The 22,356-nt window shown below is 35.1% G+C and overlaps 1 protein-coding gene across 3 annotated transcripts in view; it reads right to left on the reverse strand.

The window, feature by feature from the left end:
• Positions 1–22,356, reverse strand: part of DOK5 (docking protein 5) — a 161,406-nt gene that overhangs the window by 53,569 nt on the left and 85,481 nt on the right. For all 3 annotated transcript variants that reach the window (XM_043985500.1, XM_043985498.1, XM_043985499.1), the window contains 3 exons: positions 11,681–11,795; positions 11,461–11,580; positions 9,812–10,001 (listed from right to left, as the gene is read on the reverse strand). In XM_043985500.1, coding sequence (XP_043841435.1) covers positions 9,812–10,001; positions 11,461–11,580; positions 11,681–11,795 — 425 coding nt within the window. The remainder of the gene's footprint in view (positions 1–9,811; positions 10,002–11,460; positions 11,581–11,680; positions 11,796–22,356) is intronic.

The following is a 22,356-nucleotide window of genomic DNA, read 5'->3' on the forward strand; positions in this document are numbered from 1 at the left end:
AAGATACTCATACTTTCCCTCATAGAGCTCACAGTCTAATAGGAGTAGTTACTGGAGCAGGAGGTGAAGCATTGGGTCTGAAGTGAAGAAGACCCAAGCTCAAATTTAAATCAGACAGGGCCAAAAATAATAGTATGGGCAGTTGGATATTTTTAATTAAAATAAAAAGATGTCCATGTTCCTTGGTCCCCTTGTCAGTGCCCAGATAACAAATTCACATGGGAGGGATTCACAGGAGTGATTTCTCATGAGTAAATATGCATCTAGCTTTATAGGACTCCCAAGATCTCATCAAAATGAAGGTTTCATGGTTCTATGATTCCATTTAGGCAATTATCAAATTGGTCTTATTATCTACATCCAGGACTAAATGCCACTCTCATAATGTGAAAAGCATCCCCTGACTCTGCACCTGTAGGCAGCTAAACAATTAGTTAACTGGAGTAATTTATGAGTTTTGCTCAGTTTGTTGACCATATCAGTACTTGAGTGAATCTAGAAAGTGAGTACTTGCTCCATCAACACAGATCTCAACCTTTCCACACATCATCACCTCAAGTAATTCTTGTCCATGTTTTCCTAGGTAATAGATTTTCCACACTGTATCAATCTGCTAAAGGCCTTCTTTTATTTTCCATTTTGTGGAGCCAAGTACAACATTTCTTCAAGGAACCATATGCTCCTTTGGCATCCAATGTTAAGCATGAATAGAAATATCACCTACATTTAGGACCATTAAAAGACAAATGCAAATTTTCTTGGAGAGAATGTTGCATAATTATGAGGAAATTAATTAGGTCCATTACAATTACATTTTATATAATCATAAAAGAAGTAGATGATTGATGATTCAATTTGCTTGCTGGCTAAATAGCTTATATTTATTTAGCATTTTGCTTTACAAAGCTCTTTACACAAATTATCTGATCTTTTGGCTGCCTAATAATATAGCACTTCAGCTATAATAGTAATTATTGGTGTTATTATTATTTAACATGTTATTTTATTATTCTGTTACATTTATGTAACACTTTAAAGTTTGCAAAAGTACCTTACAAATATTACTTCACTTAAACCACACAACAATCCTGGGAGGTAGTTGCTATTATTATCCTATTTTTATAGATAAGGAAACTAAGGTGGGTGAGTCAAGTGATTTTAAGGGTCAGACATCTAGTAAGTAGGTCAGAAATCTAGTAAATATTTGATATGAATTCGAATCCAGGTCCTTGACTTTATCCACTGTGCCATCTAGCTAGCTACCTCCTAGCTCTAGTAATATATTTTTGAACAGATAACCTCAGTTGCCTAATATCATGATAATTTGTCGACAAATGAAGAGACAGACAACTTGTTAACCTAGGAAACTGAGAATACAAGTTATGTTTAATGATTTTATTTTAGAAGACAATTGTCCACACTGCTCACATTCTGCTCATCCCTCTAACTAGACAACATGAACAAAGTCATCATTTTATTTATTTGTTTGTTTGTTAAATGAACTCCACTTGTTTGCTCTACAATAACAGAAAACCTCTCTTCACTGGAAACACAAAAGGCTTTTTCTGATGTTGTTTTCTCATCCCTTTTCTTAAATATTATTCTGGCCTCTTCCTACATTTCTGGTCTTCTTACTCTTTGGTCCCAAATATACCCTCTGCAATCTAGGGACACTGGCTTCCTTGCTGTTCTTCACACAAGACATTCTATCTTCCTACTCAATTCATTTTTACTAGCTGTCCCCTATGCCTGAAATTTTCTTCCACATCACCTCCACCTCCAGACCTCCTTCAAATTTAAACAAAAATTCCACTTTCTGCAAGAAGCCTTTCATGATCTTCCTTAATTCTAGTGTCTTCCCTATGAGATTATCTCCAATTTATTCTACATACATCATACTTGTACATAATTATATTCAACATAATTGTTATCTCCACATTAGATTGTGAGGTCCCTGGAGACAGGGGCTGTTTTTCCTTTTCTTTCCCTCACTAACACTTAGCTACCTGCCAAGGCTCATCACCAGAAGCTAAACCCACTAGGTGATGATTTATTTGTCTATGATGCCTTTTGCTTTCTCAAAGACAGAAGAGGAAAAAAGAATAGAGGGTCCTGAGAATAGATAGCCTAGGTGCTATACTAATAGCCCAAATAATTCAATACATTGGGAGTGTCTTCTATGGAGGTTTTATGGAATGGATATCACATGTGATTGGACATGGCTGGGGTGTAATCTCTACCACCTGAGAGAATACGCAGGCCAATGAGATCACAGATTTAAATACATTGGTAACACAAAAATTTTAAATTGGGAGTGATATCAGTAACCAACCCATACCCAAAAGAAATCCTCACTATAATATACCAAAGAAATAGTTATCCACCCTCTACTTGGAATCAACCATACCCTAAGATAGCTCATTTTACTTTGAGACACCTTCAATTGTCAGGAACTTTTTGTCATTCTTTGTTTTATATTTTGTCTTCCTAACATCAATACTAAATGGCCTTAGCCTCTTTGCAACTTCTATTAAATGATTACAGCATCCTGGTTGCATTCTTTGGTGCCAACTAGAACAAGTTTAATCCTTCTTCCAAGTGACAGTCCTTCCAATACTTAACGCTGGCCACCTTGTTGCTCCTAAGTCTTCTCTTTTCCAGGCTAAACATTCCTAGTTCCTTTAACCAATCTTCATATGGCATGGACTTAAGTTCTAGTTTCCCTCTTTTGTATGAATGCTCTCCAGTTTGTTCATATTCTTCTTAAATTGCAGTACCCGGAACTAAAAACATAATACTCCATATGTAGTAGGACTAGGCAGAACACAGAGGCACTATCACCTCCTTAAACCTTATTCCTATATTAAGATTTCCCTTAATGTAGCTTAAGATCACATTATTAACTGAGTCATAATCTGCCATTGCATTTGACATGTCCAAATCCTAGGGTTCTTTTCTTGTTTCTTTTAATATAACTTGAAAGTCCCTTGAGACATTTTTTCCACCCTCCCCCCAAAAAATGTATTTGCCACCATAGAGTCTGCCTCCCATGACTCAGACAAAGAAAATACTTCAATGATACATCAAGTTAAGTTTTTGTTTTTGTTTTAGAGCACCACAAGTTTTGCTAGAAGATAAATTAAAAATTTGGGACATCTGGTCAGGGACATAAATAGATAAGATTGGAGAATAATTGTGCATGTAGTATTAACCTTTGACTCTCTCCTAGAACCAAGCATAATACTGAACATTTAATATTTTTTGATGTTGATTGTAGGATACCACCTTGCCCCAAATTCACCAAAAACAAAAACATGTTTCCTCTCAAATAAAAGCTACTACAGCAGCAATTAAGCTTATCAAATGAAATGCTCTCAGAATTGATGATATGTTTTTCAAGAATGATTCAATTTATATGCTTCCCAAAATGCCTTTTCATCCAACCTTCTTATATCCCATTTAATGACTGCTTTTTCATATGTGTGCATTTTATTCCCTTCCTCAGATTCCTGACCTACCTGATCATTTCATTTAAAACACTACATCAAGAACAACTATGCATGGGGATGGGGAGCAGTGGTGTCTCCCTAGCAGGGGAAGAAGGTGCATTCATGTGAATTAATTATTGTCCAGAGTCTGACAAATGCCACCTAAGGTCTCCTCTCTCTAGACTGGAAGACAGCCATCCTTCCTCCTCATTCCTTCCTCCTCCTCCCACTACAGAAGTAGAAATTTAAATCCACTAGCAAGTAAGAGAGATTTTGACAAGGAGACATGTTAGCTAACTGAGCAGTCAGCTATCAAATTTATAAGAAGGTTTGAGCCAGACACAAGCCCCTCCTTTGTGAAACAATAATCTTCCCTGTTATACAATCTTGTCTAATGATAACAATTCTACAAAAGCTGTTGCTGCTGTTCTAGTTGTCAGGCAGATCTTTCCCTATAAGATGATGACAATGCCCTCTCTGGCTTTTTAGGAATTAAGAACATAAGAAAGCCAGAAAAATGTTTAAAATAAATAAACAACAAAGCACAAAGCACAATAGCCTCCCCTGCCCTTTCCTGTATCTAAAGGTTAAATAGTTTTTGGAAAATTAATTACACTTCTCAACTTCAGAAGCAATGGGCAGCAATTAATTGGGCAATTGCAATTGTATATGAGAAAAGAGCTATTTTTACTTTCAGTGCCCTGAATTAATCTTTAGGGAAGAAACAGAGGAAAGTTCAAAATTCATATGAAAACATAGAGAGGTAGTTTCAAAACATTCATGTGTGTTCTAATCCACAAAGAAGGAATATCTCAATCATCTTGGCCTAAATAAAACTTTACTCATGAATTATAGTTTAACCTCAGGTCTAATTTTCACTCTATCAGTAAAAATCTTTAAGGATTAAACATAGAGAATGAAAGCATCCTTTGGAATCTTTAAATCCAGTCATTTTATTTTCATAGATTATATTTTTGTGGATAATACTTTATTTCAGACCCAGAGAGTTGGTGTGACTTGCTCAGGGTCACACAATTACTACATAATGGAGCTAGGATTCAAACCCAAGCTTCCTAAAGGTCAGCACGGTATTCCTTCATTAAGCCATACTAACTTGTTTTGTTTTCTCTCTCTTAGATAAACAGAAAATAATAAACAATGACTCTACCTGGAAATAAGTATAGCACACAAAACTACAGTCACAAAAACAACAACAAAATGGCTCACCACTGTATAGGTCCTATGGTTAATATCCAAGACAGGAAATTACAACATTCCCAGTGAGAGATATCTCCATAAACTCAACCAACAATATGGCAACAAAGAAGCACTCAACAAAAGAAAGTTGTGGAATTATGTATAGAAACAGAAGGATAATAACTCAAATTCTGATCCTGGACTCATGCAGTAATTCATATTTTGCAAGGAAATGGTAGAAAATAAACAACATATCATTTCACATTTTAAAATTCAACACCCACCAAATAACTAGAATTACATGCTCAAATGATCAGTAATTATACACCAGAAATTTGCCTTTATCAACTGAGATGATAAATCCCCAAACAACAAATAGTGACCCTAAATTGTCCTTGAGAATTTAGCAAATAATCTATACTAGAATGAGATCATTACAAGCAAATCTGTTACCCTAACCACCTAGGTAGAATATTAATCCATAAAAATTTAAGAATGTTTCCAAAATATATAATAATATCACTATATTGAACACTTATAATCTATAAATAGCACAGAATATAAGGCTTTCAAAATATAGAGACCTAGAAGGAAAAATCAAAACCATATGTAAACAAACACAGTATCTCATTCTGTCTGCTACTATAGTTGTCCCAAAGATGTTTTTAGTGAGCATACAGAAGATACTCCAGTACTTTTACTCTGTTATCAAAAAATGGCTAATTTATCAACCTATGCAATAATCTGTGGAGTATTAAATATAAAAAGAGCAAGATAGTTATTTGTCCTAAGAATATTTCTATATTAAATTAATTGAAAAGATGAAGATGATATGATTATAATAAGAAGATAATAGGTTACATTGCCACTGCCCTTTTCCTGAAAAATACCTTTTAAAATATGGAATGAAACTATTATTTTAATTTAACTGATGACAAAATTGAGGTTTAGAAAAATGCTTCCATATTATTGGGAAAGTCACTTAATGTCTCTGGGCTTCAATTTCCTCAGTTATTGATCCTGTGATGGTAAGGGACTCATCCACATTCAAACAGGCTGTTAAATGACAGAGATAGAATCCAAACCCAAGTCTTCTGACCATAAGTTCAGGTTTGTTTGCTTATTTGTTTGGTTACTACTTCCATATTGTCTCATCCATTGACATGAATGTGTGGTTTTGAAGGAATGGGAAGAATAGTAAGCATTTATATCAAACTCTAAATACAAGAATTTTAATCTATTCTAGAAATGTGTCAAAATAATACACTAAGGGGGGCAGCTGGGTGGTCCAGTGAATAAAGCACCGGCCCTGGATTCAGGAGGACCTGAGTTCAAATCCGGCCTCAGATACATGACACTTACTAGATGTGTGACCCTGGGCAAGTCACCTAGCCCTCATTGCCCCCCAAAAAAAAAATAATACACTAAGAATACATAAAGGAGAGTTGTCCATGCCTTAGAAGAAATGTCATAAGTTCATAGAATCAGGTAAAACTCTGCTTTAAATATTTCTGAAGCTCAATGTTGGATGACAGATATGCTAGGGTGTGCTTATGGCTTTGTGAATTAGATTACCCCTTCTGGAAAACAATTTGCAATCATAGAAGAAGAGTTACTAATTTTTTCATAACCCTCAATCCAGAGTTTCTACTCCCAGAAGTATACCACAAGCTGATGCAAAAAATTCAAATGTATGAAAATATTAATGTCAGCATTATGCATGACATAAAAAGCTCGAAATAAAATGTATATAATAACTGAGGAGTGGTGGAACAAACTATGGCATATGAATTCAACCAACTCTTACTGTGTCATAAAGAATGATTAATCTGGATAACTCATAGAAGCACAGGAATGCATATATAGTGAAATAAAGCAGTAGTTTCAAGCTCAAATAGAAACAGGGGCCACTACACTGTGTATAAAGATCCCTGTGTGGGGCAGCTACGTGGCACAGTGGATAAAGCACCGGCCCTGGATTCAGGAGGACCTGAGTTGAAATCTGGCCTCAGACTCTTGACTGAGACTAGCTGTGAGACCCTGGGCAAGTCACTTAACCCTCATTGCCCCACCAAAAATAAAAAAAGATCCCTGTGGGCTACATATTGACTTAGAAAACCATGTTGACATTATCCGTATTCTATTTCATGTTTATTTATTTTGTTAAATATTTCTCAATTACATTTAAATCTGGTATGTCTTGCTGCATTCAAAACTGTCACAGGTCCACATGTTTAACAGCTCTAATCTAGAGTGAACAAAGCAGAGGCAAAGTAACACATACACTGACTACAATTATATAAAGAAAGATAACTTGAAGAGGCCATAGAGCTCTGACAAAAAACATTATCAATGGTCAATGTTGAATTATATAATAAATGCTTCAGGATACATCCTTCCTTATTGGTAACAATCAGTAAACCAACTCTTTGGGAGAAACACACTTTGTAGTACTGGGTTTGTGTAGGTATTCAGGGAATGGAGAAGAGTCTATTATGTCAAAACAAAATATATTCATGCATTAAAAAATAAACTTCTCAGAGAGTATTAACTGCCTACAATCCTCCTTATGGATGAGAAAAAAATACACAGTGCGAATGGAACTTCCTTGTCTTGATCACTTTCTTGGGAACAGCCAAGGAAGCAAATGCCCACATTAATAAAGTAAAGGAGAAATGAAACCTTAATGCTTGGAAGAGCTTGAATGATCTTATTATCCTAAGCTTCTTGATGATAACTATAAAATACATCATTATCTGATGTTCAGGCAAAGTGTAAAATAATGATAATGTTGCCTAGAGTATAAGCAACTCTTTCTGGGAGACTTAGAAGTGGGTACTCAATTCAATGCTTATTCAATGCTTCCCGAATGAATGAATGAATAAGGTTCAAATAATCAGCCCATCCCTCCAGTATTTCAATATACTTCCCCACTCAACTTTCAGCCTTAGATTTGCACTTGAGCAGACCAAGATGATTTCTTGGATCATAAAATAAAACTTATCCAAATTAAATGTAAAGAAAGATAATGTGGCATAGTAGGGATCTGGCTTTGAAATCAGAATGATCTAGAGTAAAATTCTGTCTCTGACCAATGCCAGCTGTATGACAATGGGCAAATTATTTGATCTTTCATTACTACAAGCAACTCTTGAAAACACTAAGTTATAGGTGATTTTCCAGTCAGTATTGGTAGAGATTTTCCACACAAAGAGTTCCCTACTAAGATGAAATCACAGGTCTAGGCAAGGAAAAAAGTAATTTATCAACACACACTTTTTTAATCCTTTCCATTTGCAATGTAATACAATTATATGCATTGTAATTTAATATCAGCTATTTTTCATGCATTCTGTATATCACTGAAGTTATAGACCTAAAACAGTAATTAAATTTCAAAGCTGAAAGTACAGTTAAGATAAACTAGTCTAATCTCCCTGTTTTTTAGGTCAGGGGTATAAAAGTTATTCACCAAATATCAAATTGTCTAATATCATTTCAAGATCTAGTCTCCCTTCCTATTAATTGTGTAAATAAATATAAAAGAATCTGACAAGCACCAATATTTATAAGAGTTGACAAATAGAGAAGTCTAAATAAACTTCTCGTAATATAGCTCTGACTTGAAACATGATAGATATGAGAAAAAGATCTCAGGAGAGGAAGTCAAGAACAGTAGATACCTGGCTAGTCATTTTGGGCTGGACTAGATAAATGCCTGTTATAATCTAACATTCTGCATTAATGGGATCATAAAATCTGGACTGGCATGTAGTGTGGAGTTTATGTAACTCAAGCCTCTCATTTTATGATGAGGAAAATGAAGCCTAGAAAAGTGGCTTGCCCAAGGTCACATGGACAATAAGTGGCAGAATCAAGGTATCCTTTGTCCTGATGCCTCTTTCTGTATTTTATTACATAAATTATTACAGTTATCATTGCATTAATATTAGTAATTAATATAATAGAACAAATATAAGTATATTCTTTCAATAAACAAGTTATTAAATTTATAATTAATATTGAATAAATTGTGTTTATTGATTTAAATAGAATATTTCTCTTAAGAGATATTGCTATATTAATCCTAACATTATTATATATTGCATTAAATAGATAACATTTTATGCATTAAGTGACATTCCATCTCTTAGCTCTGAGCATTTTCTCTGGTTGTCCCCAAGTCCTATAATATTCACCCTCCACTCTGCCTAGTGACCTCCCTGGCTTTCCTTTAAGTCCCAATTAAAATGTCATCCTTTCCTGGAAAACTTCCCCAATATTTCTTTATTCTGGTGTCTTCCCTTTGTTAATTATTTCTTGTTCATTTTATATGTGGCTTTTTTGTATATATTGTTTACATTTTGTTTCCATTAGATTGTAAGATCCTTAAAGGCAGTGACTTTCTTTTGCCTTTTTGTATCTCCAGCACTTAGTGTAATGCCTGCCACACAGAAGGCACTTAATAAATGTTTCATGATTGATTGATTGATTGATATTTAAAATCCTTTTCAGCTTTGACATTTTGTGATCATGTTCTAAATTCTATACTAGATTTAACATTCTAATTCTATATTCTTAAACACCTTCCAATTCTGCTGGCCTATGATTCCATGATTTCTCCAATAAATCAAATCAGATGAAAAAACAAATTAACAAGGACAAATTTTCTGAGGTTAATAAGAATGCTCATTTCTACTGGAGAACATGTTCAATGATGGGACAAGTTGCTTATCATTAATTAATAAACCATTTCAGAAACTGAAGAGAAAGTTAGAGCAAGTGGAACAACTAAATTCTTATTTTTATGCAATATATTAACCCGTAAGTCTAATAAATAATTATTTAGCCACAATGAAAACACTAAACTGAACACTGAAGTTTCCTTATCTTTAAAATGAAGATGACATGTCTAGTATATATTTTAGGGTGTTGTAATGAGAAGAGCTCTTTGAGAAACTTAAAGTGCTATAGAAATAGGAATTACTCCTTTTCAAGCTCACAGACATTCCTTTACAATTCATGGATTTTCTTTGTGGCTGTGGTTTACATAAAGACCTAAGGACAAAGTGAAGTGAGTCTGGACCCAAAAAAGAGGCCATCAAAAAAAAAATCTTTAAACTCACCTTCCTGCCTCAAATGTGAACCAAGTTGGATCTCGTCCATATCGTCGGAGGGCACTTAATGGCCAAGAGATGAGCTTGACTCTGGGATTCTGGATGTCCCAAAGACAGATATGCTCATATGTTATCTGCAAGGTACATTCCCCATGTACATCTAAGTTAGGAGATGGCATCAAATACACATTGAATCTCTCTGGGAGAAAAACAAAATGTTAGTCTAAAGTCCCTAGGAATTAAATATTGATTGACATTGTAGGAATTTTGAGGCATTCAAAGTAATTACAACACATTCCTCCCTATGTTATAGAAGATAATTAAAAGATGGCAAATCTTCCCTCCATATGAATCAATATTTCTTCAAGGTAAATTAGAATTTTTTAATGCAAGCCTCCTTCTTGATAAATATATGGACAATGCATGAATATAGCCTGCCTGTTAAAATGTTAGGCCCACTATTTACATAACTAAAATCCAACTTTTAGAAATAAAAAGAAATATACATTTTTAAAGTACAAAAGAAATTTTGTGAGGCAATAAAAGGAAAAATCATTAAAAACCATTAAAAATTACAACTGTGAATTTCTACTGGCAAATGGAAGTCAATTACACTTTTGTCTTAGTGTTCACAATAGATGCAGGTGCACAGTAATTGGTCTTATGTCTTAATTATAACAATGCTGTATTGATCAACTTATAATTATCATAACTCCATGAATAAAATAGCAGCCAAAATTATTTTTAAAAGAGTTCACCAAGTGCCATGCACTTGACAGAACTCCAGGGTGTCTGGAAACATCCCAAAAGAGTTAATGGTACCACATTTACTGACAGGGTTCCTTTGACAATTTTCTGAGAAGAGGCCTTTTCTTTTATTTGTTTATTTGATTTATAAAAATATTAAATTATCAAAAAAAATTGAAGCTTAACTTAATTTATTATAAGACATCCTAACACTCATTTCCTGCAATCAAATTTTCATCCCCATCCAATATAATTATAGTTTCCATTAAATAACAAAGAAATTTCCATTATTCTCAACATTATATAGTTCATTCAAGTAAGCACAAAAAATATAACCCTAACAGGTTTTCATCTGGCTTCTTCTGCATTGAATATATCCAATCAAAAATGGTAACATAAAGTCTCTGATATATATTAAAATTTTAATCCATTTTGATATATTAACAACAAAGGATCACAATTATATAATACTTTAGAATTTGAACCTCATAATCATCACTTCAGACAACTACCTTGCTACTTCTGTTTTACAGATGTGTAAAGTAAGGCTCAAAAAGGTGAATTGTTAAGGATCATACAACTAGGCAGTATCCCAGTTCCAATTATTAGCAGTGAAACAAATCCGGCTATGCCTCAGTCTCAGGAGAAAACTAGTGTTATTTGAAAGAGAACTGGATTAGGACTCAAGACACTTACAAACTCTGTGACCCAGGGTAATTCACATCCCATTTTTTTTTGTGCCTCCTTACAGTTACCTATGTATTTATTTTGTTTTAAAATAAGTATTTTATGATTCCTATACTATTACCAAAATTGAACTGAAGTGCTTTTATGGAGAATTTCTGGGTCCCAGTGGACATTTGTTTGGGAATTTTCAAAACATTCAAGAATTTGGTATTTCTTTTACATACCACTTTGCTCTCTTTCTACACCAGTGGCCAGCAGATCAGGTTCTCCAAGGCTGATGTCATTAATCCGTGTTCCCAAGCATTCCATCTGCAGCACTTTACACCATTCATCTGCCTCAAGCTCTGTATAAATGCCCAGAAAATCTACATGTAGGTACACAACACACTTACATGCAAAAATCACTAACCCTACAATTTATAGGCACTGCTACATCAGACACACCTGAGTCACAAGCAAAGGTCTTGGAGGTATCATCGTTGAAATAAATCCCAATTGCATGTTTCTTTGTGCTTTTGGGCAATCGTAATACATTCTTAACATTATTAAGCTCTGTGACCTGAAAAAGAACAATTAGAAGTTTTAGTTACACTTCCTGAATTAAACCATATAATGGAAAAAAGCAAAGAAAATCAATCTATTATTTTACCTAACAAAAAAAATAGCTGCTATTTATAAAGCACTTTGAGGTTTACCAAATACTTTCCTCACCACATTCCCATGAGCTCTATGCATGAATATGTTTTTTGTTGTAGTTGTTGCTATTTCCTGAAGTTACTTACTCAGTGTTAGACAAAGATTTCAAATATAGATCTCTTGTTTTATTTTATTTTTATTTTTTTAATTGTTTTATTTTTTCAGGCAAAGAGAGCTAAGCAGCTTGTCCAAGGTCACACAGCTAGTAAGTGTCAAGCATCTGAGGCCAGATTTGAACTCAGGTCCTCCTGAATCCAAGGCTGGTGTTTATCCACTGAGCCACCTAGGTGCCCCCCCCCCAATCTAGATCTCCTGTGACCCCGCCCCAAGCCAAGATTCTTTCTCCTACAGCTATGTATCTCCAAATGAAAGCAATTCAAAAAGCTCTGAATTTTTTGGTTGTGATTGAAGGCTTGCATAAGAGGTAGTAGCAAAGATTTCAGCAATTCCTTGTTTTTAATTCTAAAGACTTTCAAGTTGTTTTAAGCTTAGGTGCCTTGCACTCATGGTGTGACAGCCAAAGGATTGACAAAGGATTGAGCAGAAACTGAGGGACCGTGATTTTAATGTCCATTTTGTCCCTATGTTATTATGTGACTTAGAGACAATCCCCTCCTATCCCTTGGTCTCAGGTTCTTTTTCTGAAAAATAGGGCATTGGACTAGATTATTTCTACATATCCTTCCAATTTTATTTATGGACTATTTCGAATGAAGGAAAAAGAGCATTTATTAAGCACTTCTCTTTACCAAACACTATTTTAGATGCCAAAGAAGAAAACTCTTGAAAGAGTATTTCAAATTTTTCCTCACTTATTCCTAGAGAAACTTTCATAGACCAGAGCTTCCAAACCATGGGCTTATATCTACTTGCTCCAGTATTTTAGAGATGTTTCTTTCTCTCTCTGCTTATGTCATCCTTGGTATGATTGGTTGATTTTCACCATATGCTTCCTCAAAATTCTCCTCCAAATATTTTATGTCTTATTATCCAATAGTCTATATGAGGTTGAAATAAAATGATCTTGAAACATTTGATCTCTCCCATTTATGATAAACTGGAAAAAAGTCACATACCATTGCCTGAAATGCAGGGAGAGCTAGATGAGTCAGAATATAATTATGTGCTTTGTAAATTAATCTTGTGGGGACCAATTTTTAATTGGGGAGTGCTAGCTAAGCGGCTCATCGCAATATTGGGGCAAGGAAGGAGACAGACAGCCTCCCTCAAAACAGAACAAGATTTATTTCAACAAGAACAAACTTAAAAAAACACACAAAAAGGATCAGTAGGATCAATGTAAAGGAAATAAAATGGGGAAAGGGAAATTATAATACCTAAAAAAATACCACCACCCAGGAATCAGCTGAAAATACACAGCAGAACGCCTGTTGCTCTCCAGCTTCCACGTAGAATGCCCAATGCTCCTCCCCCAAACCTAGAAATACCCCACACAGCCCCAGCCAATGGGATGGCTGCTCTGACAGTCACATGACTGCCCTCACTAGGCTTCCAATCATTATAATTTTGCCAGGCCCATGTAGGTGTCAGTGAGTGGTGATGAGGTGAGGTGCCAGAGCCCTGGCAACTGCTACAACCGGTGGGTGGAGCACCGTGCAGTTTGCAGAGCCCCAGGCCAGTGCGTGGAGGCATAAAAACCTCAAATAACAATTAATTCTTTACAATCCCAAAGTCAACCAATTCAACATTAATCCTACAACCCCCACACGCATATACACATATATACAAAAATGACTATGAAACTAAAAGAATTTATAAAATCTTGAGTTTTTATGGTTCTAAGAGACCTTAGATTTATTAAACTTGATTCTATTCAACACATTTATTAAATGTTTAACAGGTGCTGGCTGATGCCCTCCATTCCCAATCTCAAACTAATTTAAAAAACTGCCTTTATAATTCACCAATATTATACTGTAATATGGAAACTTCCCTTAGTAGATTTCCTCTCCAAATTCTAATCCAAGGTTGTAATTTTTTTTTTGTTTGTGAGTCATTGAGCCACATTAGAAATCTGATGAAGTTTATGGATTCATTCTCAGAATAAAGTTTTAAATTTTAAAAAAAGCACAGGATTACAAAGAAACCCAACTATATTAAGGCATAGTTTTCTAAAAAAATTTGGAAAATTTATGGACTACCAGGTTAAGAATCTATAATCTAACCTATAACCCTATAATCTAAATCAGTTGTTTCTAATCAAACCTTCTCCTAGTAACTGAGCATGTTCAACAATACTATTGATCTTGTCTTCCCAGCTTGAGGCTACAATAGTTAATGACTTCCTCATATTACAATGCTTTAATCATGTGATTAAGATGAGAAATTAAGAAGACAACCCAGTAGCAACCCACTCTTCAGGTGGCATAATGGGAAAAGGAAATAATGTAGGCTGTCTTTTGAGGCCAGTATCATAACATCAGGCAATGATTACATCTGTGGAAGACTGTGAAGCACACATAACAATGGACTAAAGGGTCAGCTTGGTGGCTCAGTGTATAAAGCACGAGACCTGGATTCATGAGGTCCTTAGTTCAAATCCAGCCTCAAACACTTGACACTTAATAGCTATATGACCCTGGGCAAGTCACTTAATCCCTATTGCCCCGCAAAAAAAATAAACAAAAAAACCAACAGTGGACTAAAAATGAAAATGCTCATAATATAAGCTATGCTACTATGCCACTGAAATCTTAGAAATGAAAACACATAGAAGAATCTAACCCAATAGAACACTAAGCAGGAAAGTGAAAATCTGTCTGTTGCAGACCCAAGCAAGAGTTTTCCATGTGCTAATGGATTGTCTTGTGTCTTCAGTTCATTTTAAAGAAAACCCCTGTTTTGGCCAGCCAGAAATTGTTTTTATGTCCATTTTCAGTGGAAAATGATTCACACACATTCAAAGGTAACTTTTTTAGATAAAATGGTACACAAGCACTTGAGTTTTAATATAATTTTAATATTATTTGCTTTTTTGATTCTACTTTGGTCAGTGAATCATTTCTAATAAGTTTCTCCACAGGTTCCAAAATGTTGTTTTCATTGGTCACATTTCTTACAGAACAATATTATTCCATTACATTGCTCTAATCCAGTCCATCCAGTCCAATAAATATCCATTAAGCACCTTTGATGTGCAAGGTTCAGTGTCAGGACTCAAGGATATAGACAAGATGAAAACAGGCTCTGCCTGCAAGAAACTTACATTGCATTAGAGGAACATATCATATTAATAGAGAAGTAATCAGATAATGTTTTGAGAAGTGGGACACAATTTAATTGGCCATCTACTTAATTATAAACATAAATAGTTGTGTATAAGGTCTGTTTCTACTTTTTATCACAAATAATACCATTACAAATAGAGTTGTACACGTAAGATGTTTTCTCCTTTCTAATATAATTCTAGTTATAGAATCATTGAAGTATATATCATTTTTATAACCCTGATAGCATGCTGAAAGACTGTATTCCAAAAAGTTTGAATATATTAAGAGCTGTATAACATGCCTTTTCATAGAATACAAAGAAACACTTTAAGTTTTCTTTAGTTTCAATTTATGGCTCATCTTCATATCCCAGGTTAACCCTAAGTCCTTTGATACCAATCGATCAATAACATTTGTTAAGTACCTACTATGAGCCAAGCACTGTGCTAAGTGCTGAGCATACAGAAAGAGGCAAACAACAATCCCAGGTCTCAAGGAGTTTATAATCTAATGGGGGAGAAAACACGCAAACAAATATGTACAAAAGAAGCTATATATGGGTTAAATAGGAAGCAATTTTTAAAATTTTGTTCTGGGGGCAGCTAGGTGGCAAAGTGGATATAGCAGCAGCCCTGGATTCAGGAGGACCTGAGTTCAAAGCCTGCCTCAGACACTAGCTGTATGACCCTGGGCAAGTCAGTTAACCCACATTGCCCTGCAAAAAAAATTGTTCTGAACTTAAGAAAGCATTTCCATAACATAGTAGAATAGAAAAAAAAAGATGATTGTACATGAAACTGCAAATCTATTATGTACAACTGAAGGAACTGGTTTTTAGCTGGGGCTTAAAGGAAGGACAGGTGGTCAGTAGGCAAAGTAGAAGAGGGAAAGCATTCCAGGTATGAGTGCCAGTCAAAGAAAAAGCCCAGACCTAAGAGGCATTTGTTTTCTATCCAAAGAAAGGGATTCATTAGTTACAGAAAACAAAAAGCATCTGAACCCCACCCCCCTCCATGAGGTTTTCTCTTCTTTTCCCCTGCTGCAGTCAATGTAAAGATTAGTAATTCTAATCTATGTTCACTTTGCACAGGTAAGACCTAAGTTTCAGAACACATGGTATGGGTTAGAAGATGAAGGATCTAAAGGCAAAAGAGATTAAATTCACTTTATTTTACATATGAGGAAACTGAGGCCCAGGGAAGATAATTGACTTGCTTGAGATTACATAAATTAAGCATCAGAGGTGAGATTTGAACCCAGGTCCCAGGATTCCAAAGGCAGTACTTTTTCCCACTGTACTGTGCTATAGCATTAAGAAGGTCACAGCCACTAAAACACAGTTATTCTTGACCCACATTTCCTATAACTAGCCCAGAATTTGTCCTACCATAGGATTCTACCTTTAGTTGCCAAAATGCCAGCTCAGACTTATAGGGGAATGTCTTCAAGATGGCATGTGCTATCTATCATTCATCAATCAGGAAATGAATCATTAATGAAGTAAAGTTGAACCTCACCAAGATAACTTTCCCCCCAAGACAGTTTCTTTGATTAAGAGCTTCCAATCTAGTTGGAGCAGTCTTCTAGAGGCCTAAGATACAGATAAATTCTTTTTTAAAATTTTTATTTATTTATTTTTTATTTTTTTTTAGTGACGCAAGTGGGGTTAAGTGATTTGCCCAGGGTCACACAGCTAGTAAGTATTAAGTGTCTGAAGCCGGATTTGAACTCAGGTACTCCTGAATCCAGGGCCGGTGCTCTATCCACTGCACCATCTAGCTGCCCCCAGATAAATTCTTTAGGACAGCAAACTTTCCTCTCTAAATTAAGCTGACACATTGATTATAATAACAAGTAATTTTCTATAGCCTGTTTGCTTCAAAAGACTATCCAATGTTACAATCAATAGTTCCTGGGAAGTGATATAAATCATGCTTAAAGACATGAATGACTAGAATCAGCTAGGTAACACAGTAGGCAGAGCACTGGATGTAGTCAGAAAGGCCTGGCTTCAAATTCTGCTTCAGACATTTACTACTTACATGACCCGGGGCAAACTACTTGACCTCTGTCTGCCTCAGTTTTCACATATATAAAATTAAAAAAGTAAAAATAATCACACCTACCTCTCAGGGTTGTTGTAAGAATAAAATAAGGTAATATTTGTGAAGCATAGGGAAGCTAGTTGGTGTAGTGGATAAAGCCCTGGATTGAGGAAGACTTGAGTTCAAATCCAACCTCAGACATTTGACATATACTAGCTTTGTGACCCTGGGCAAGTCATTTAACCCTCATTGCCCCACAAAAAAAAAAGTGAAGCACTTTGCAAACCTTAAAGTACTATGTAAGTGCTATCTGTGGTTATGAGCTTTTATTAGAAAATTTGATTTATACTAGCCATCTACCATCTAACAAGTTCAGGAGATAATTGGCAGATAGTCAAATGGTACATTGGTATCTATGGAATATTAAATGACATGGAGGAACACACATATATACACTGCATTGAGCAAATGCTTTATAGAGAATGTATGGAAAGACACAGACAAGAATCACACAGGATGAGAAAATGAATGGGTTTCCATTGGCAGTACCCATACTGATGAGATCATGGATTTGTTATAGTAGCTAAGTAAACTACTTCACTGTTTGGCCATAGCTCAGTTACTAAAGCTTAGAGCAGGTAATTCAAATCATATAAATATGGAGGAACAACCTCTTCTGTGCCTGTCTCCAGAAGTACCTTATCCCTCACTGACTAGTCAGAAGAATGGCTACTTTAATCAACAGTAGGTATATAGTTAATTGTAGCTCCTCAAAAGACTTCACTAGATTTATCACTAATATGGAACTTAGAGGTAAACTAGTCCAATCTTTTTATTTCACCAAAGAGGAAATCAAGACTCAGAATGGTTAAATGACTTTTCCCAAATGGCATAGCTACTCTGGATGAAGGCTGAGATTTGACTCAGGGTCTTCTGAAAACAAAGTTAGTATTATATCACCTTCCCCATGAACTTCCTTCTCTTGAATTAAAATGTGTTCTACATTGAGACTGAATTCAATTTCATGGACATCTTTACTGAAGGTTAAGGATTTCTACAGAAAGAACCTGAGCAGAAAATATAGCTTCGAGTATGGCTTCATTATAAATAGGATTTTACAGCACTGAGGAAGAAAATCTGGAGAAATGCTCCCAAGGAGGACATACCAGTGTAATTAATTCATTTCAAAGGTCAAATAGCCATCAGGAAAAAATGTCTTCTACTTGCCCAGAGGCACAATAATAGATTTCAATAGAAATCAGGTAAAGCTTCAGTTCACACTGGAAATTCTAAAGATTACCCATTTGAATAGTTGAATTTCTTTTCCTTTTTTTTTTTCTCCTTTGGCAAATACATTTTGTCTGTGAGGGAGACACCAATGCATATCCATTTCTCTTAACCAAGATCTTAACCTTGCTTTTGTATTATGATTATGTTTTAAATAAAATTAAAACCCTTGGATTACTCAATAGAGTATCGTAAAAACTACACTAGATTTAATATCAGACTAGACTCTGCCCTAAGTAACCATGAGCAAAGCTTATGCTCTATCTAGGCGTCAGTTTTCTCATGTGTTTAAAAAAAAAAGGCGGGGTTGGATTGGGTAAACTTTCTGTTTTCTAAAGTTCATTTAAATTCTAAATCATATTATCTTTTTGTCCCAGAGAGTGGTTTTAATTGAGATTAATTTCTCATAACTCTCTAAAAGAGTCAGGAAACTATTATTATTTTCAGTATAGAACCTAAAAGTATAAAGCAATGAGCTTAAATTTTATTTCTGGCAAAATTCTAGAGTCATTTTCAAGGGGATAGTTTGTGAGCACCTAGAAAAGGAAGCAATGATGAAAAGTCAGCATGGTTTCAAGAAGAATAGGTTATGACAGACAAAGCTTATTTTCTTTTTTCATACTTTAACTAAGATGATCAATCAGAGGAATGTTATATAGTATTCTTTAGTGTCAATGAAACATTTCACAAAATCTCTTATGTTATATAAATGAATATGCTGTAGAATTCATGATAGAACTCTAATGGGGCTTTAGAATTGATTGGATAGTAAGAACCAAGAAGTAGTGTCAAGGACAATTTTTAGGGAGGTCTCTAGTGGGATATCCCAGGGGGGATCTGTCCTTGGTCTTACTCTATTCAATTTATTCATTAATGAATTGGGTAAAAAAACACAGATGACGTGCTTGTCAAATATGGAGATGGTACAATATTTAGAGGTATTTTAACATACTGGATGGATGGGTTTAGCTCCAAAATAATTCAAAAGTCTAGAACAATGGGCAATTCAAATAAGATGAACTTTAAGAGGGATAAAACTAAATACAAGATTGAGGAAGCATAGTTGGGAAACAGTTTCAGTCTTAAAAGATGGGATTTTAGGTAAATGAAATCTCAAAATGCATCAACAGTATTACAGAATAGTCAGAAATATTTAATGCTCTCCTACATTGCATTGGAAGAGGCACTGTGACCAAGATGAGTTTCATATTACGTACCCTGGTCAGGCCACATCTGGAATACTTATGTTCTATGTTCAAATCTCAGAAAAATAAGCTCCAGGATGGTGATAGGACTAGAGAATATACCATCTGAGAATTAATTTAAGGAGTTTGGGATAGTTATCCTGGAGAAGAAAAGACTTAGGGAAAATATAATCACTATCTTCCAGTGTTCAAAGGATTTGTCACATGAAGGAATGATTAGCCTCATTGCCCTCAAGGAACTTACATTCTATAATTACCAATTTTGATACATAATGATATTTTCAGAAACATCAAATCTTGATGACTATGTACTAAGTCCTAAACTGTTTTAATTAGTGGAGGAATTACAGTGAAAAAAATCAGAGATCATTGGAGTATTAAAGTACTATACACTTGCAAACCAAGGAGATTAGATTATGTGATCTTTAAGACTCTTTACTATTCTAAAATCTGTGATTTTATTTATCCTTACTCTTTGTAAATCATAGGAAAGTAGAATGGACAACTAGGAAAAAAATTCATTACTCATTTGCCCTTTTTAACAAAAGCTACTCTTGAACCTGTTGATTGAACCATTTCTGATAGATAGATAGCATATATGTATATGTACAAATATTCATGTGGCATATACATGTATGTATATATGTATGTATGTATGTATGTGTGTGTGTGTGTGTGTGTATTACATTCTCAGGAATATTGGCCATGTCCAAAAAATGTGTTACATTCTATTCCCTGAGTCCATCACCTCTCTTCCAGGAAGCAGGAAGCATGCTCCATCACTGGTCTTCTGGAGTCATGGTTAGTCATTTCATTGATCAGACTTCTTAGTTGTTTGTGTTTATAGTGCTGTTACTGATAAATCATTATTCTTGTTCTGGTCACTTCTGTATTATTTCATACAAATCTCAGGTTTCACAGAAACTGTAATTTTCATCATTTCTTAAGATACAATAATATTCCATTCTATTCATATACTTTATTTTGTTCAGTCATTCCTCAAACAATAGGTATCTAATCCATTTGCAGCATTTTTTCCTACAAAAAGAATGTTAGTTTGTATTTGTTAGATTAATGATGGAAACTGGACAATGAATATTACCTGTGGTGTGCTTTTTGGAATATATGCACAGGCAAGAAGAATAGGAGTACCTGGAAATCATTCTGAGCAAAAATTTCACTCACTTTTTCTATGATGTGTTCCATCTCTTAAATTCTTTGCTTTATGAGACATTTTATTGCTCTTCCTGGTTGAAAGAAATGAAGTCTGTGGTCGAGGTTTACCTCTTGCTCCCTTTTAATTTTGCCCCTGTTGCAATTCCACTAGAATTTCATTTCATTTCATTTTATTTTATTTTTGCAGGGCAATGGGGGTTAAGTGACTTCCCCAGGGTCATACAGCTAATGTCAAGCATCTGACAGTTTCTGTGAAACCTGAGATTTGTATGAAATAATACAGAAGTGATCAGAACAAGAATAGCTATGGTTATCTCCTACTCTAGAATGTTGTTGTTGTTGTTGTTGTTGTTGTTTTTGGCAGGGTGATGAGGATTAAGTGATTTGCCCAGGGTCACACAGCTAGTAAGTATCAAGGATCAGAGGCCAGATTTGAACTCAGGTCCTCCTGAATCCAGAGCTGGTGCTTTATCTACTGTGCCCCCTAGCTGCCCCTGTAGTACTTTTTTGTGAGGCAATTGGGGTTAACTGACTTGCCCAGGGTTACACAGCTAGTAAGTATCAAGGGTCTGAGGCTGGATTTGAACTCAGGTCTTCCTGAATCCAGGGCCAGTGGTTTATCTACTGCCCCATGTAGCTGCTCCCTCCACTAGAATTTCAAATAGAGTCTATATACTGCTCTACAATTATAAGGAAACTTTGATAAAAAATATAAAAATATGAATGCAGAGGCACTATACAATAATGACAATATGAAACAGACTGCACTAGAATTTAGAGAAAATAGGATGGAAACATTTCTCTTTCTTTTAAGACCAAACTCAGAGCCCATTTCAACAATAAAGCCTTCCTCTACTGCTCTAGCTTATATTGACCACCCAGACTCCTTCCTAGAACAAGAAAGGAGCCTTAGAAATTATATAACCCAAATAGAGACATTTTAAACCTGAGGAAACTGAAATTCAGAGTAGAAAAGTAGCTCACACAATGTTAGCTAGTGCTGGAACCAGAACCAGCATCCCAGATCTCCTAACTTCTTGTCCTATACCCTTTGCCATTGCTCATGAAGACTCCCACACAAACATCTGAGGCTGGGACTTAATGTTTGTTGCTCTTTCCAGAGTTTTATACATGGGCCCCCATGAATTAATGCCATTAATCATTTTGTCAATATGAAAAAGATCAGTCACACTTGAATCTCATTTATATGCATTTAATTTAAGAAATAACTGAAATGGTACACATATCATTTTCCTCCATATACAGGCTTTAATCATTATGCTATGTCTTATTTCTTAAGATTATAATTCTTGGGGGCAGCTAGTTGTTGCAATGGATAAAGCACTGGCCCTGGATTCAGGAAGACCTGAGTTCACATCCAGTCTCAGACACTTGACACTTACTAGCTGTGTGACCCTGGGCAAGTCACTTAACCCTGATTGCCCCACTCCCAAAAAAGATTATAGTTCTTTAAAAGGAAA

This window comes from Dromiciops gliroides, chromosome 2 (genome assembly GCF_019393635.1).
Source record: "Dromiciops gliroides isolate mDroGli1 chromosome 2, mDroGli1.pri, whole genome shotgun sequence".
NCBI classification, from domain to species: Eukaryota; Metazoa; Chordata; class Mammalia; order Microbiotheria; family Microbiotheriidae; genus Dromiciops; species Dromiciops gliroides.